Source organism: Cervus canadensis, chromosome 24, assembly GCF_019320065.1.
Source record: "Cervus canadensis isolate Bull #8, Minnesota chromosome 24, ASM1932006v1, whole genome shotgun sequence".
Lineage (NCBI taxonomy): Eukaryota > Metazoa > Chordata > Mammalia > Artiodactyla > Cervidae > Cervus > Cervus canadensis.
Genome location: NC_057409.1, coordinates 4,329,066 through 4,343,741, shown reverse-complemented (window position 1 = coordinate 4,343,741; position 14,676 = coordinate 4,329,066). Strand labels below are relative to the sequence as shown.

The window sequence follows — 14,676 nt, the reverse complement described above, 5'->3', positions numbered from 1 at the left end:
CTGGCTTGTAGAGTTTCAGTTGAGGAATCAGCTGATAGGCTGATGGAAGTTCTCTTGTATGTTACGTGTCATTTTCCCCTTATTTTTAATATTTTATCTCTTTCTTTAGTATTTGTCATTTTGATTTCTGTGTGTCTCAGTGTGTTCCTCCTTGGGTTTATCCTGCCTGGGGCTCTCTGTGCTTCCTGGACTTGGTTGACTGTTTCCTTTCCCTTGTTAGGGAAGTTTTCTTCAAATTTTCTCAGGACCTCTTTTCTCAGGTCCTTTCTCTCTCTCTCCTTCTGGGACATGTACAATGCAGTTGTTGGTACGTTTAATGTTGTCCCAGAGGTCTCTTAGGCTGTCTTCGTTTCTTTTCATTCTTTTTTCTGTATTCTGTTCTATGGCAGTGTTTTCCACAATTCTGTCTTCCAGGTCATTGATCTGTTCTTCTGCCTCAGTTATTCTGCTATGGATTTCTTCTGGTGTATTGTTCATCTCTGTTTGTTTGTTCTTTAGTTCTTCTAGGTCTTTGGTAAACATTTCTTGCATCTTCTCAATCTTTGTCTCCATTCTTTTTCTGAGATCCTGAATCATCTTCACTATCACTATTCTCAATTCTTTTTCTGGAAGGTTGCCTATCTCCACTTAATTGTTTTTCTGGGGTTTTATCTTGCCCCTTTATCTGGTACATAACTTTCTGCTTTTTCATGCTGGTTAACTTTCTGTAATGTGGTTTTGTTTTAGTCACTATGGGATTGTACTTCTTCTGTCTTCTTCTGTCTGCCTTCTGATGGAGGAGGCTGAGAGGCTTGTGTAAGCTTCCTGATGGGAGGGGACGGCAGTGGGAAAAACTGGGTCTTGCTCTGGTGGGCAGGGCCTTGCTCAGTAAAACTTTAAAATCCAATTATTTTCTGATGGGTGGGGTTGTGCTGTCTCCCTGGTATTATTTTTGGCCTGTGGCAAACCAGTCCTTGGGTCTGTGGGCTCCATGGTAGAGATAATGGTGATCTCCAAGAGGACTTATGCCAAGGGCCACCTTCCAGGACTGTTGCTGCTAGCGCCCCCATCCCTGTGGCGAGCCCGTGCTGACCCATGCCTCCACAGAAGAGCCTCCGGCACTAGCAGGTAGATCTGGTTCCGTCTCTGTGGTGTTACTGTTCCGTTCTCCTGGGTCTTGGTGCATAGAATATTTTGTGCCCTCCAAGACTGGAGTCTCTGTTTTCCCCAGTCCTCTGGAAGTCCTGTAATCAAATCCCATTGGTCTTCAAGGTCAGATTCCCAGGGAATTCCCAGACCCTTTGTCAGATCCCCAGGCTAGGAAGCCTGACATGGGGTTCAGAACCTTCACAACAGTGGGAGAACTTCTTTGGTATTATTGTTCTCCAGTTTGTGGGTCACCCCCCTGACTGGTATGGATTTGATTTTATTGTGATTACACCCCTCCTGCCATCTGACTGCAGCCCCTCCTGCCGTTTCACTGCAGCTTCTTGTCTTGGACGTGGGGTGTCCTTTTTGTTGGGTTCCAGCATCCTCCTGTTATGGTTATTCAACAGCTAGTTGCGATTTTGGCATTCTCGCAGGAGCAGGAGAGCATGTTTTCTTCTGTTCCACCATCTTGAACCAGAAGCCATTCGATTTCCCTTTCAGTGCAGTTTTTGTCACATCCCATAAATTTGAGTTTGTTGTTTTTTCATTTTCTTTTGTCTCAAGATATTTTCTAATTTCCTTTGTGAGTTCTTCTTTGACTCACTGGTTATTGAAGACTGTACTGTTTAATTTTCACATCTTTTGTTATTTTCTATCTGCTCTTGATTTCTACTTTCATTCCATTGGGATGAGAAAATGTAGGTTAAAAAATTGATTGAAAATTATCTTGTGATCAAACATACGTTGTGTTATGGCGAATATTCCATGTGCACTTAAAAAAATCTGTCTTCTGCCGTGTTGTATCACAGCAGTATTTTTTATGTCTTTTAGATACACTTGGTCTGTTGTATTGTTTAAGTCCTCTGTTTTTTAAAAATTAATGAATTTAGTTATTTTTGTCTGTGCTTGGTCTTTATTGTTGCATGCCAGGTCTTCTCCCCTTGCGGTGAGTGGCGGCGGTTCCTTGTCTTGGTGTGAAGGTTTCTCGTTGCGGCGGCTTCTCTTGTTGAGGAGCCCTCTGGGCCCCCTGGCTTTAGCAGTTGCAGCACGCAGGCTTGGGTGCTCCCTGACATGTGGGATATTCTTGGACTGGGGGTTGAACCCAGGTTCCCTGCAGTTGCAGGTAGACTTTTAACTGCTGGACCACCAGGCAAGTCCCAAGTCGGTTCTATTTATTGATTCCCCCCCGCCCCCCGCTTCAGGTTCTTTTATCCATTATTGAAAAGGAGGCTTTGAAGTCTGCTACTTTTATTGTAGAGCTATTTTTTCCCTTTAATTCTGTCAGGGGGTACTTCATAAATTTAGAATTTCTGATATTTGATGAGTATGTGTTTATAGGTGGTACATCTTGGTTAATTGACATTTTCTCTTTATATGATGCCCTTTGTCTCTTGTGACAGTGTTTTACTTAATGTGTGTTTTGGCTGATATTAGTATAGCCATCCCTGCCCCTTTTTGGTTGCTTCGCATGGAATATTTTTTCCTTCTTTGAGTTTCAATCTTTGGATTTTTAGGTCTAAAGTGAATCTTTTGTAGACAGAATGTCATTGAATCTTATTTTTTAGAAATCCATTCTGCCAACCTTTCTTTCAGTTACACGAGTTTAATCTGTGCTGTGCTTAGTCGCTCGGTTGTGTCCTACTCTTTGCGACCCTGTGGAGTGTAGCCTTCTGTCCATGGGGATTCTTGAGGCAAGAATACTGGAGTCGGTTGCCATGCCCTCCTCCAGGGGATCTTCCCAACGCAGGGATCAAACCCAGGAGTTCAGTCTACTTGTGTTTAAATTAATTACTGATAGAAAAGAACTCACAGTTGCCATTTTGGTTTTTTTCCACCTGACTTAGAGCTCTTTTTGTTGGTGGCGTTATTCTTTTATTACCTTGCTTTTCATTTAATTGTGTTTATGTAGTGATATGTTTTAATTCCCTTCTCATTTCCTTTCGTATATATTCTAAAAAATACTTTCTTTTTGGCTACCATGGGGAGTACATGTAACATCCTTCAGTTGTAACATTCTATTTTAATAACAACTTAACTTCAATTACTTGCAAATAGTTCTTTACACCTATGCCTCCTCCCACTTTATAATATTGGTGTCACAGATTGGGTCATTATATATTATGTATCCATTAGCATGTCTTTATAATTGCTTTTATGTTTTTAAGTCCTGCTGCTGCTGCTGCTAAGTCACGTCAGTCGTGTTTGACTCTTAGCGACCCCATGGACTGCAGCCCACCTATAAGTGGAGTTATGAGTCAAAATAAAAATAATTAAGGTTTTTTTTTTAATATGCCCATGTATTTCCCTTTACTGGAGAATTTCTTAGTTTTATATGGCTTCTGGTTATTTTTTTGTGTACCTTTGTTTCCAGTATAAAGACTCTCTTTAACATTTCTTGTAGGGCAAGTCTTGTGCAAACGAACTCCCTCAGGTTTTATCTGGAAATTTTCCCCTCATGTTTGAAGGACAGTTTTGTGTCATATAGAATTCTCATTTAGCAGGTGTTTTTTTGTTTCCCCCTAAGAGTTTGATTATAATATATTTCACTTACGGTTCATTGAGTCTATTTTATTTGTATGTCCTTGTCTTTCCTCAAATTTGGGACATTTTCAGCCATGATTTTTTTCAAATAAACCCTCTGCCCCTACTGTCTTCTCGTGTAATGCATATATTAGTTTTTTGATTGGGTCCCTTATCATAAGTTCCTTAGACTCTATTTACTTTTTTTCATTATATTTAAAATTTTTCTTCTCAGTCTTGATATAATTCCAAAGCTTTTCTCCTCAAGGTCACCAATTCTTTCTTCTGCCTATTTGAATCTGCTGTTGAACTTTTCAAGTGAATTTTAAAAAGCCAATTGTATTTTTCTGTTCCAGAGATTGTAAACTTGTTTTCACAGTTTTTGTTTCTTTGTTAATATTCTCATTTTGTTTGTATATTGTTTTCCTAGTTCCCTTTATGTTTCTGTGTTTCCCTGTAGTTAACTGAGCATATTCAATATAATTGTTTTAGCGTCTTTGTCAAGTAACTCCAAAGTTTGTCTCTCTTTAAGGTCAGTTTCTAGAGATTTCTTTTGAATGTGTTCCTTTGAATGTGCCATGTTTCCCTATTTATTTAAATGCCTTGTAATGTTCTGTTGATAATTGAGCATTTGAAAAAACAGCCATACCTTCCAGTAAATTTGAAAACTGGCTTCTTGCAGGGGAAGACCACCAGCTGTCAGCCCAGTAAAGGCTTCAGGTCATCTCAGGCATTTTCTGTGCGTACATCTTCGCTGGGCTTGCATGTTTGGTTCCCCCCAGTCCTATAGTGTACGTGGCTCCTTCTAAACGCTGTGGTTTGTCAGTCTTACCCTGACTTCTGCTCAAGGCCGTAAGTGTCCCGTTTCTGTTGCGACCTTCCGCCTCTCACCTCTTGCCCAGGTGCCTGCAGGTCTGAAGTGTCCTTCAGCTGTCACCTGTGTCAGCAGGCGCCACTCCTTTCAGCCCCCCAGACTCCCCCCCACGCCACTGTCCCTGCCCGTGCTCTGAGTCAGGAGACAGAAACCAGCCCCCTCAGGCCGGCTCCAGACAAGCCACAGTGGTGCAAGCCAGTTAAGCCCTTTTCTTTCTGTCTTAAAGGAGGAGCTGGGAGTTGGATGTCTTCCTTCAGATTGTGCCAGACCAGGTAAGGGTTGAGGCAGGGAGAAACAGAGAAAAACACCACTATATTTCATGTTCTTTTGAATGTGGTTATGTGGAGCTCAGGAAGACAGTTTTTGAACGTTCCTGGAAGCAGTATGGATGGAAATTATTTTAAGTTCACAGTAAACCACATTAATGTGGAAAAGTTTAGTTTTGAGGAAGAAACTTCAGGATAGGGAAGCAATGTGCATGTTTAACATTTTATTTGCAAGAAGTAAAGAAGATCCCTTTCTGTTCTAGAGTTTATCTGAGTCAGTGTTCTCAAACTTTCTGGTTCAAGACTTCTTTATATGCTTAAATAAAAAATTTTGGGTTTCTCAATATTTTTTGTCTTGTATTAATATTATATTAAAAATTAAAACAGGAATTTTAAAATAAACAAACCTAGTATGTAAATATGAATAATGTGTTTTTATGAAGAAACACTTTCCAAAACAAAAAAGTTGATGAGCAGAATTGTATTATTCAAAGCTTTGCAGATTTTTAAGTATCTGGCTTAACAGAAGTTAGCTGGAATTATATCTGCTTCTGCCCTGAATCTGTTACATACAGTGTTACTTCAGTTGAAGTATGTGAGGAAAAGACAGTCTTCACAGGCCTCTAATTGGGAAAGGGAGGTAGGCGTATTTTATACAGCTTTCTCAGAAACTTAAAGTGGTAGTTTCTTAAACGTTAGTTGCAGTATGGAATCTGAATCATATTAGTGAACTTATAGTGCTCTGTTACGTTAAAATCTGTTAGTCTATCTTGCACTTGAATTGATTATTTAGTGTGTTTTGTATATCATCGTGTATGGGTCATTTGAAAAATATTGCTTGACTGAGTTATGTAGGTATTTCAAATACTGTTTATTATACAATATTTAAAAAACCACATTCTCACCTGGAAAGTCTACATGTTGGGAATGTGCTGACAATTACACATTTCTAAAATTTGAATTTTCATTTGAAAGGTTGAATTTTATCATTAGTAACAAGCACTTTCAGTTTTCTTTGTGACAAGCTCACTTGTTCTTTTTCAATAAAATGTCATGTATCAAAATCTAGGTAAGTGTAGTTTGTCTGTTATTTATTCTTTCAAGTGAAAAATAGCACTACTTTGAAAAAGCACCTAATTCAACTTGTAACTTAATCAATTTTATAAATGCTTTTTCTTGATACAACTATCTAACCCCAATATACTGTGAAAGTGTTTTGTTTTCTCTCATTGGTCACACAGTATATTAAAAAGACATGTTCTAAAACTTCCTGACTTCCTTACATTTTTATGACATCTCTATATGATCAAGTTATAGACATGGAGAATAGGTTAATGGTTGCTAAGGGTTATGTGCATGAGAGGTGAAGGAAGGAAGGAAAGAAGGTTCCTGTGGCTATTATAGGGTAATGCAAAGGATCTTTGTGAAGAATCTTTTCTGTATTGTAACTATAGCAGGGATTATAGGAAACTATAAATGTGATAAAATTGCTGAGAACTAAATATACACAAAAACTGGGTACATGTAAAACTGGTGAAACTCTTAAGTGATTAAAATGTATATAAATAAAATTTAAGTAAACCAGTGGTTATAGAATTTCAGTTCATCACAGAAATTTCTGTTTACACTGGTTGTGTAGATCTCAGGAAGACAATTCATTGGATGTTGAAGGTGCTTGGAAGCATTGTGCGTGCCAACGTGGTCAAAGTGCTGGTCTAGTCTTTAAGGTATTATCTTTACTTCTCTGGCCAGATTTAGATGTCACACATTTATTTGATACAAGAGTTTCTCACTATTTATATCCTATAATAGCAAATTAATAAAAATGAAGAAAAACATCTATTGCATATATTTATGCATATAGTGTTATTCACTCAGTCGTGTCTGACTCTTTGAGACCCAATGGACTGTATAAACTGCCAGGTTCCTCTGTCCATGGAATTCTCTAGGCAAGAATAGTGCAGTGGGTAGCCATCCCCTTCTCCAGGGGAACTTCCTGACCCAGGGATTGAACCCAGGTCTCCTGCATTGCTGGCATATTCTTGACTGTCTGAGCCACCAGGGAAGCCAGTTAATGCATGCATGTGTGTGTGGAGAAGGAAATGGCAACCCACTCCAGTGTTCTTGCCTGGAGAATCCCAGGGACGGCGGAGCCGGGTGGGCTGCTGTCTATGGGGTCGCACAGAGCCAGACACGACTGAAGCGACTTAGCAGCAGCAGCAGCAGTTATAAATCAATTTGTTAAAACAAAATTGAGAACTTTTTATAACAATGACTGAAGTGACTTAGCAGCAACAGCAGCAGGTAGTCTTTTTTCAGATTTTAAAAGTAATATCCCTAAGATGATAGAAATAGATTTGTCTCTAGTACCATTAAAGTGTCGTAGTATACATTCCAACATTTTTAATCAGTCTGAAATTTTTTTAGTACCATTAAAGTGTCGTAGTATACATTCCAACATTTTTAATCAGTCTGAAATTTTTTTAGTATCATGAGTGGAGGGTATATATCTACCTTACCATCAGATGATTATCTAGTTATCCCAACACAATGTATAAAGTAATTTTTATATTTCCCTAGTGCTTTGAAATACTACCAGTACATTCTGTCCATATATGTGCATATTTGAACATTCTCTCTGAATATTATTCTTTCCATATTGTCAAATGCCCCTCTGTATCATTTTTAATGGCTGCAGAGGATTATACTCTTGAGTATATACTCAGAGTGACTGAGTAAATACTTTGTACAGCATATCTGTCTGTCTGTTGATTAAATTGTGAATTTCTTGAAGCTTATAAAACTAGAAGCCATGTTATTGGCCACATTTAGGCACAGCATAGTCTTTTCTTTGTATTAAATTTCCATAAATATTTTTGATTTAGTTTTCATTGTGATTTCTGAGAAGATATTTCAGTTGTTTTCCAAAAATATTTAAACAAGTGCACATAATATAGAAATTGTATTGGATTTTCGAGTTGGCTTATACTGCTCCTATCACATGAAGGGAAACTGAAAAACCCACTTTTTTTTCTTCAGTGGGTATAAAAGTAGCCAATTCTTTTGATTCATGAAAAAAGAAAAGTACATACAGGCATGCCATAGAAATATTGTGGATTTGATTCCAGAATGCTACAATAAAGCAAATGTTGCAGTGATGCAAGCCGCACAAATTTTTTGGCTTCCCAGTCCATATAAAAGGTGTGTTAATACTGTATTGTAGTCCATTCAGTTCAGTTCAGTCACTCAGTCGTGTCCAGCTCTTTGCGACCCCATAGACCACAGCAAGCCAGGCCTCCCTGTCCATCACCAACTCCCAGAGTCCACCCAAACCCATGTCCATTGTGTCGGTGATGCCACCCAACCATCTCATCCTCTGTCGTCCCCTTCTCCTGCCCTCAGTCTTTCCCAACATCAGGGTCTTTTCAAATGAGTCAGCTCTTCGCATCAGGTGGCCGAAGTATTGGAGTTTCAGCTTCAACATCAGTCCTTCCAATGAACACCCAGGACTGATCTCCTTTAGAATGGATGGTTAGATCTCCTTGCAGTCCAAGGGACTCTCAAGTCTCCTCCAACACCACAGTTCAAAAGCATCAATTCTTCAGTGCTCCGCTTTCTTTATAGTCCAACTCTCACATCCATACTTGACAAGTCCATAGTGTGTAATAATAACATTATGTCAAAAAAAAAAAACAATGTACATACTTTAATTAAAAAATATAGTTGACCCTGGAACCGCTTTGGAGATCAGGATCCCCCGCAGATTGTAAAATCCATAGATGCTCAAGTCCCATAATGGGCACTTTGTATCCTTTGTTCGACCTCTTCAGATTCAGCCAACCAGATTGTGTAGTACTGTAGTATTTACTTACTTGCCCCAGTTTTATTAAGATATAATTGACAAACAGCACTGTATCAGTACTGTGTACAGCATAATGATCTGACTATACATGAGGCACTGTCGTATTTAATGAAAAATACACACATGTAATTGGACCCACACAGACCGTGTTTTCAACAGTCAGCAGTACTTTATTGTAAGCTTTATCTGAGCCATCAGAAAGTCATGATCTTTTTGTTGATGGAGGATCTTGCCTCAAGGTTGATGGCTGCTGACTGATCACAGTGGTGGTTGCTGAAACTGACTGTGGCAGATAAAAAATAAGACACTATTGATGTTTGCCGCTCAGTCAGCGCCTTTTCATGAAGAGCTTCTCTGTAGCATGCCATGCTGTTGGATAGCATTTTACCCACAGTAGACCATTTTCCTTTCAAAATGTGCTCCAATTCATCATCTGACTTTTTGCAGTATTCTAAATCCTTTAATTGTCATTTCAGCAATCTTCCCTGATCTTTAGCAGGACTAGAGTCTGTCTCAAGAAACCCCTTCTTTGCTCAGCCATAGGAAGCAGCTGGTCATCTGTCAGAGTTTCATCACGAGGTTGCAGCAGTTCTGTCAGGTCTCCAGGCTCCACTTCTAATTCGAGTTCTCTTACCGTTTCTTTCACATCAGCAGTGACTGGAACTCTCGATCCCCTCAAGGTCATCCACGAAGGTTGGAATCCGCTTCCTCCAAACTCCTGTTGTTGCTGTTGTTAATATGTTGACCTCTTCCCATCATTCATGAAGGTTCCTCATGGTGCCCAGGATAATGAATCCTTTCCAGAAGGTTTTTAGTTTACTTTGCCCAGATCCAGCAGAGGAATCACTGTCTGTGGCAGCTAAATAGTCTTAAGAAATGTATTTGTTAAATAGTAAGACTTGAAAGTCAAAATTACCTTGTGAGTCATGGGCTGCAGAACGGATGTTATGTTAGTAAGCATGAAAACATCATAAATCTTGTTTATCTCCATCAGAGCTCTTGGATGACCAGGTGCACTGTCAACATGCCATAATATTTTGAAAGGCATCTTTTTTCTGAGCATTAGATCTCAAGAGTGGGCTTAGACTATTCAGTAAACAATACTATCAACAGATGTGCTATCCAGCCTTTGTTGTTCCATGTATGGAGTACAAGGAGAGTGGATACAGCAGAATTCTTAAGGCCCTAGACTTTTCAGAATGGTGAAACAAGCAGGGACTTCAGACGCATTAACCCGTCAAGAGAGTCAGGCTGTCCTTTGAATCCAGGCATTGGATGTCCTCCTTTCTAGTTGTGCACCTCCTAGGTGGCATCTTCTTCCACTGGAAGGCTATTTTCGTCTACACTGAAAATCTGTGGTTTATTGTATCCACCTTCATTCCTTACCTTCGCTAAATGTTATAGGTAAGTTGTTGTAGTGTTGTTCCACCTCAGCACGTGTGGCTTCACCTTGTATTTATATGTTATGGAGACAGCTTCTTTTCTAAAACCTCATGAACCAACCCCCTCTGCTAGCTTCATACCTTCCTCCTCCGAATTCTTCACCTCTCTGTTTTCATAGAATTTAAGAGAGTTTGGACCTTGCTCTAGGTTAGGTTTTGACTTAAAGGAATGTTGTGACCAGTCTTATTTCCAGACGACTAAAATTTTCTCCACATCAGCAAGAACACTGTTTTATTTTATTTTTTTTTAACCATTCGTGTATCTAATGAAGTAGTAGAACTAACTTTTCTTTTGCATTTATAGCCTGACTGTTTGGCGCAAGAGGCCAGGCTTTCATCTTAATCTTGGCCTTTGACATGCTTTCCTCACTAAGCTTCATCATTTCTAGTTTTTGACTTAAAATGAGAAACATAGGACTCATCCTTTCAGTTGACTGCTTGGAGGCCATTGCAGGGTTATTCATTAGCCTGATTTCAGTATTGTTGTGTCTCAGGGAATAGGGAGGCCCAAGGAGAGGAAGAGAAAAGGGGAACAGCTTGTCAGTGGAGCAGTCGGAATACACACAGCACATGTGGATTAAGTTTGGTGACTTCTATGGGCACAGTTCATGCTGCCCCACAACAATGGCAATAGTGGCATCAAAGATCACTGATCACAAGTCACCATAGCAAATATAATAATAGTAATGAAAAAGTTTAAAATGCGGTGAGGATTACCGAAATATGACACAGACACATGAAGTGAGCAAGTGATCCTGGGAAAATAGAGTTAGTTGATAATCATGTTTGTGTGGTGCAGGGAGCCACATTCAGTATCTTGTAATAACCTGTAATAAAAAGGAATCTGAAAAATAATTACATCTAGATATATATAACTGAATCACCTGAAAACTAATACAACGTTGTAAGTCAGCTATACTTGAAATAAAAAAAAGATTGACATGCTTAATGTTGGGTTCCTACAAACCTTTAATTTGTAAAAATCACAATATCTGTGAAGAAATAATGTGAAGCACAGTAAAATCAGCTGTGCTTTTAATACACAGTATATAAAATAAAACCTACAATTTGTGTCCTATATCCCCCTTTCAGTTACCTTTCTGTGAAATAGCAATTTTAAGTGTGCTATGTATCTTCCCAAGACATCTTTTTAAGTATCCTATTTGTATATATTGGAAAATACTGTACAAATAGGGTTTTTATTCTGACTAATTCTGTGATTTGCTTATGTCACTAATATTATAGATATCTTTCCATGATAGTTTATATAGATTTTTCTGATTTTTTTCTTTCCTCAAAATTTACACTACATTCTCTCTTTGAATATAGTGTACTTTTAACATCTCTTTTGTAAATGGACTATGCAGTTCTTCTTTATTCTTTGTCATTATGAATTTATCTTTAGGGTAAGTTTTTTTGAGGTGGAATTGTGGAATAAATGTACAAGCTTATTTTAAATTGGGTAAGTATCATCTGATAAATGTTTGAAAGGCCATGGCTACTTAATTTTTAAATTAGATTTGTGTGTGTATGCACACATGCACAGTATGAATTTCGTCTTTATGGTATTATTTATTTAAGGGGAAGTGAGTGTTTTAAAGCAGGAATACTAACCTTTCATCTCCATGTAGTGTGCGAAGTGCTTTGAATTGTGTGTGAAGCATATTAAGAGCTATCTAAATTCTATAATTGCTTAATTTCCTTCTTTTATATTTTGAAAAGTGAAACTTCTTACTAATTTTTTTCACATACCCTTATTTTGAAAACTGTCAGCATCTGGACCTAAGATGATGTTAGTGTGTTCTGTGTTATATGGAATTCATTCTCAAATTTCTATATTTAATTGTCCCAGTCACTGTTTTTTAGTTATTATTCTTAAAGGTTATATATGCAATACAAAGTGTGTTTTGATTGGCTTGTCTTCCTTCACTGGCATTTCCTTAACAGATTGTCAGTTACCACCATTTCCTAGTTTTTCTTAATATGTCCAGTTAATAAAAATGATTAACTTAGGAGCTTTCGTTGAAACTTGAAAATAGTGATGCAAATGAGACTATGTCTGTACCTCTTGTAAACTTCTACAATGATCTGGATTGCCATTTAAATACAAAGTATTCATGTACATATCCTTGGAGAAGTAAATCTTTGTGATAACTTTGAAGGTATTTGAAACAGAAAAGTATAAGTAAAATCTGTGATGACTATCAACATGACCATCCCTTGTCTCCTTTGCATTTGATGTTATAAATCGTGCGCAAAGACTGTTCCCATTCAAGCTTCTGCAATATTTTTGAACAAAGTATGAAATAGTATGTTAAATAGTATGTTAAACAAGTTGTTCCAGAATAATTTAATCAATGAACTTGGTTAGTCATGTCATTAAATGCAGAAGAAAAGTGCAGAGGCATCTCTCATAGTTATACCCCCTGCCTCAGCAGCCGGTACAAGTCACGTCATTCCTATGGAATTTCTAAAACAGTCACAAAGAATGGAAAGACTTTCTGTGAGAAAGCCAAGTAAACTGGCGGCAGAATTTCGGGGTCAGCGCACCTCTTAAGGTGCCGCCCACGGCACAGCAGCGTGCACCCTCGTGTGGCAGTCGTCACGTGTCCTGCTCTGCATTCAGGTAGAGCTGCCTGTGTGCAGAGTGTGCGTCTGCTGGTGACATACATAGTATTTAGATATGAGGAGTACTTGATTATTTTTTGTCTGTTTGAAAGAGTAATTCCAAGCTGAAGGAAAATAAGTTATTTGTTTTATTAATACCCGTTTTGAGAGCAATGATAGAGTCTCAATATTTATAGAGCACCAGCTTTGTGTGGACAGTAGGGTAGTATTATACAATGAAAGAACTTGAGCGTGAATGTTAATTCACTTACTTATTTTGCTTTGCAGTGTTGACAACTGGCTCTGGTGTGGAAACTATTAGTCAAAAGTTTGAATAAGATGAAATATGGCCAGCATGCACATTTTCAGCATCTTCAGTGAAAAAAATCTTGGTTGTTCTTTTTTTCCTGTAGTATACTAGCTATGAGAGGGGAGAGTCCTCACCTAACTTTTTGAGTAGAAAGAGATAACATTTCTCTGTGTTTTCATAAGTGGTGCATCTCAGCACTGTATTTATTACCTGGACAGCCAGAAGTTTACACTTCAATATACCACTAACTATATATTGAAAATGAAGTACAGTGTTCCCCACCTTATCTGCAGGTTCACTTTCTGAGGTGTCAGTTAACTGTGGTCAAGCAGTCTCAAATAAATTATTCATCAGTTTTAAATTGCTAACCCTTCTGAATTGTGTGATGAAATTGCTTCTCATCAGAGATTTAAGATAACTTCTAAAAAGGTTGCACTGATTCTGAATTGCTGGATATTGTGATAAAGATAGGTCTTTAAAAACAGAGCTGTAAACCACATTAATGAACACTTTACTGAACTCTTAAACTCTTTGAAATTGAGTTACCCGGGCCATATTTACTCACAGTATGATACTGTTCTTGTCATTCTTTGGCAGACCCCTTATCCCTCTGGACAGAATGCAGGTCCAACCACGTTGGTCTATCCTCAAGCTTCTCAGACAATGAATTCACAACCTCAAACCCGTTCTCCGGTAAGTAAGCAGAAGGTTGTTTTAGAAAATGTTCTCCACCTAAATTTGTGTTTGTTGTAGCTTAGGTTCTTTTGGTTCATATTTTTAATTGATTTTAGAAATTTATTACAAAGACAGTTTTTAAAATTATTATTACTGTTACTACTGGATAGCATTGCATTTTCAGACCTTTCCTATGGGAATTATTTAAATTTATTAAGAAAAGAACAAATGGAGCCTTTTCCCTTTTTTTTTTCCTTTTACTTTTTTGTGTCATTCAAGTTCTGGTTGCGTTCAAGTTCACTTCATTTCAGCTCTTAAGGTTTTGTTTGTACTGTTCAAAATTCAGGAGATGTGTAAAGCATGATTTTGAAAATAAATTACGTTTCATTAATTGGACTCTGAGATTCCAGTGCCTAGGGAAGTACAACTTTTGAATCAGTATTAATTACTAGATCAGCTCTATTTGACTGTGTGGGCATTTGCATGACTTACACCAATGGTGTATTTATTTCTTCAGATGGTAAATAAATTGTCATAGAAGTATAAACGCTGTCATCCTCTTTGCTCATCTTTTACATGGTTTGCAATAAGTATGCTAAAGACAGAGAATTTACTCAAGGTTCATCCTTCTGTCTCACAAAAGTGTACAGTGGCTTCAGCAGTCCATTCCTTAGAATGGTGTTTCCTGCCCTGCATGATTAGTGTTTGCTAGAAGGTGCTTCTGTAACATCTCATTGTCTCTCACGCCCCTACTTCTGTCTCCGCTCTGTGTTTTTCTCAGAGTACAGGGATCTTCTTTTGGTTCTCCACCTTTGCTTTTTTGCCTGTAGTCTAGGAATATTTCATTGCATTAGCTTCTATTCATTTGATTTTATGCATGAATTTAGGAACATTGAAGTTGAGGACAGAATTCCTCAGAGAACTGTAAGGTCATGGACTTCTCCGAGATGTAATCTCTCTCTTGTCCTCTTCCCACCTTCCTTTCCCTGTTG

General features: G+C 38.1%; 1 protein-coding gene across 32 annotated transcripts in view; it reads left to right on the top strand.

Moving 5' to 3' along the window:
* The window catches only part of EIF4G3 (eukaryotic translation initiation factor 4 gamma 3), a 343,267-nt gene that overhangs the window by 164,087 nt on the left and 164,504 nt on the right, over nucleotides 1-14,676 (top strand). For 23 of the 32 annotated variants that reach the window (XM_043444851.1, XM_043444852.1, XM_043444850.1 and 20 more), the window contains one exon: nucleotides 13,607-13,702. In XM_043444851.1, coding sequence (XP_043300786.1) covers nucleotides 13,673-13,702 — 30 coding nt within the window. In that variant the 5' untranslated portion in view covers nucleotides 13,607-13,672. Of the gene's footprint in view, nucleotides 1-1,194; nucleotides 1,200-4,330; nucleotides 4,388-4,748; nucleotides 4,795-6,427; nucleotides 6,516-10,838; nucleotides 10,842-13,606; nucleotides 13,703-14,676 lie in introns of those variants that run through there. The other 9 variants (XM_043444859.1, XM_043444858.1, XM_043444857.1 and 6 more) reach the window with 5 other exon arrangements.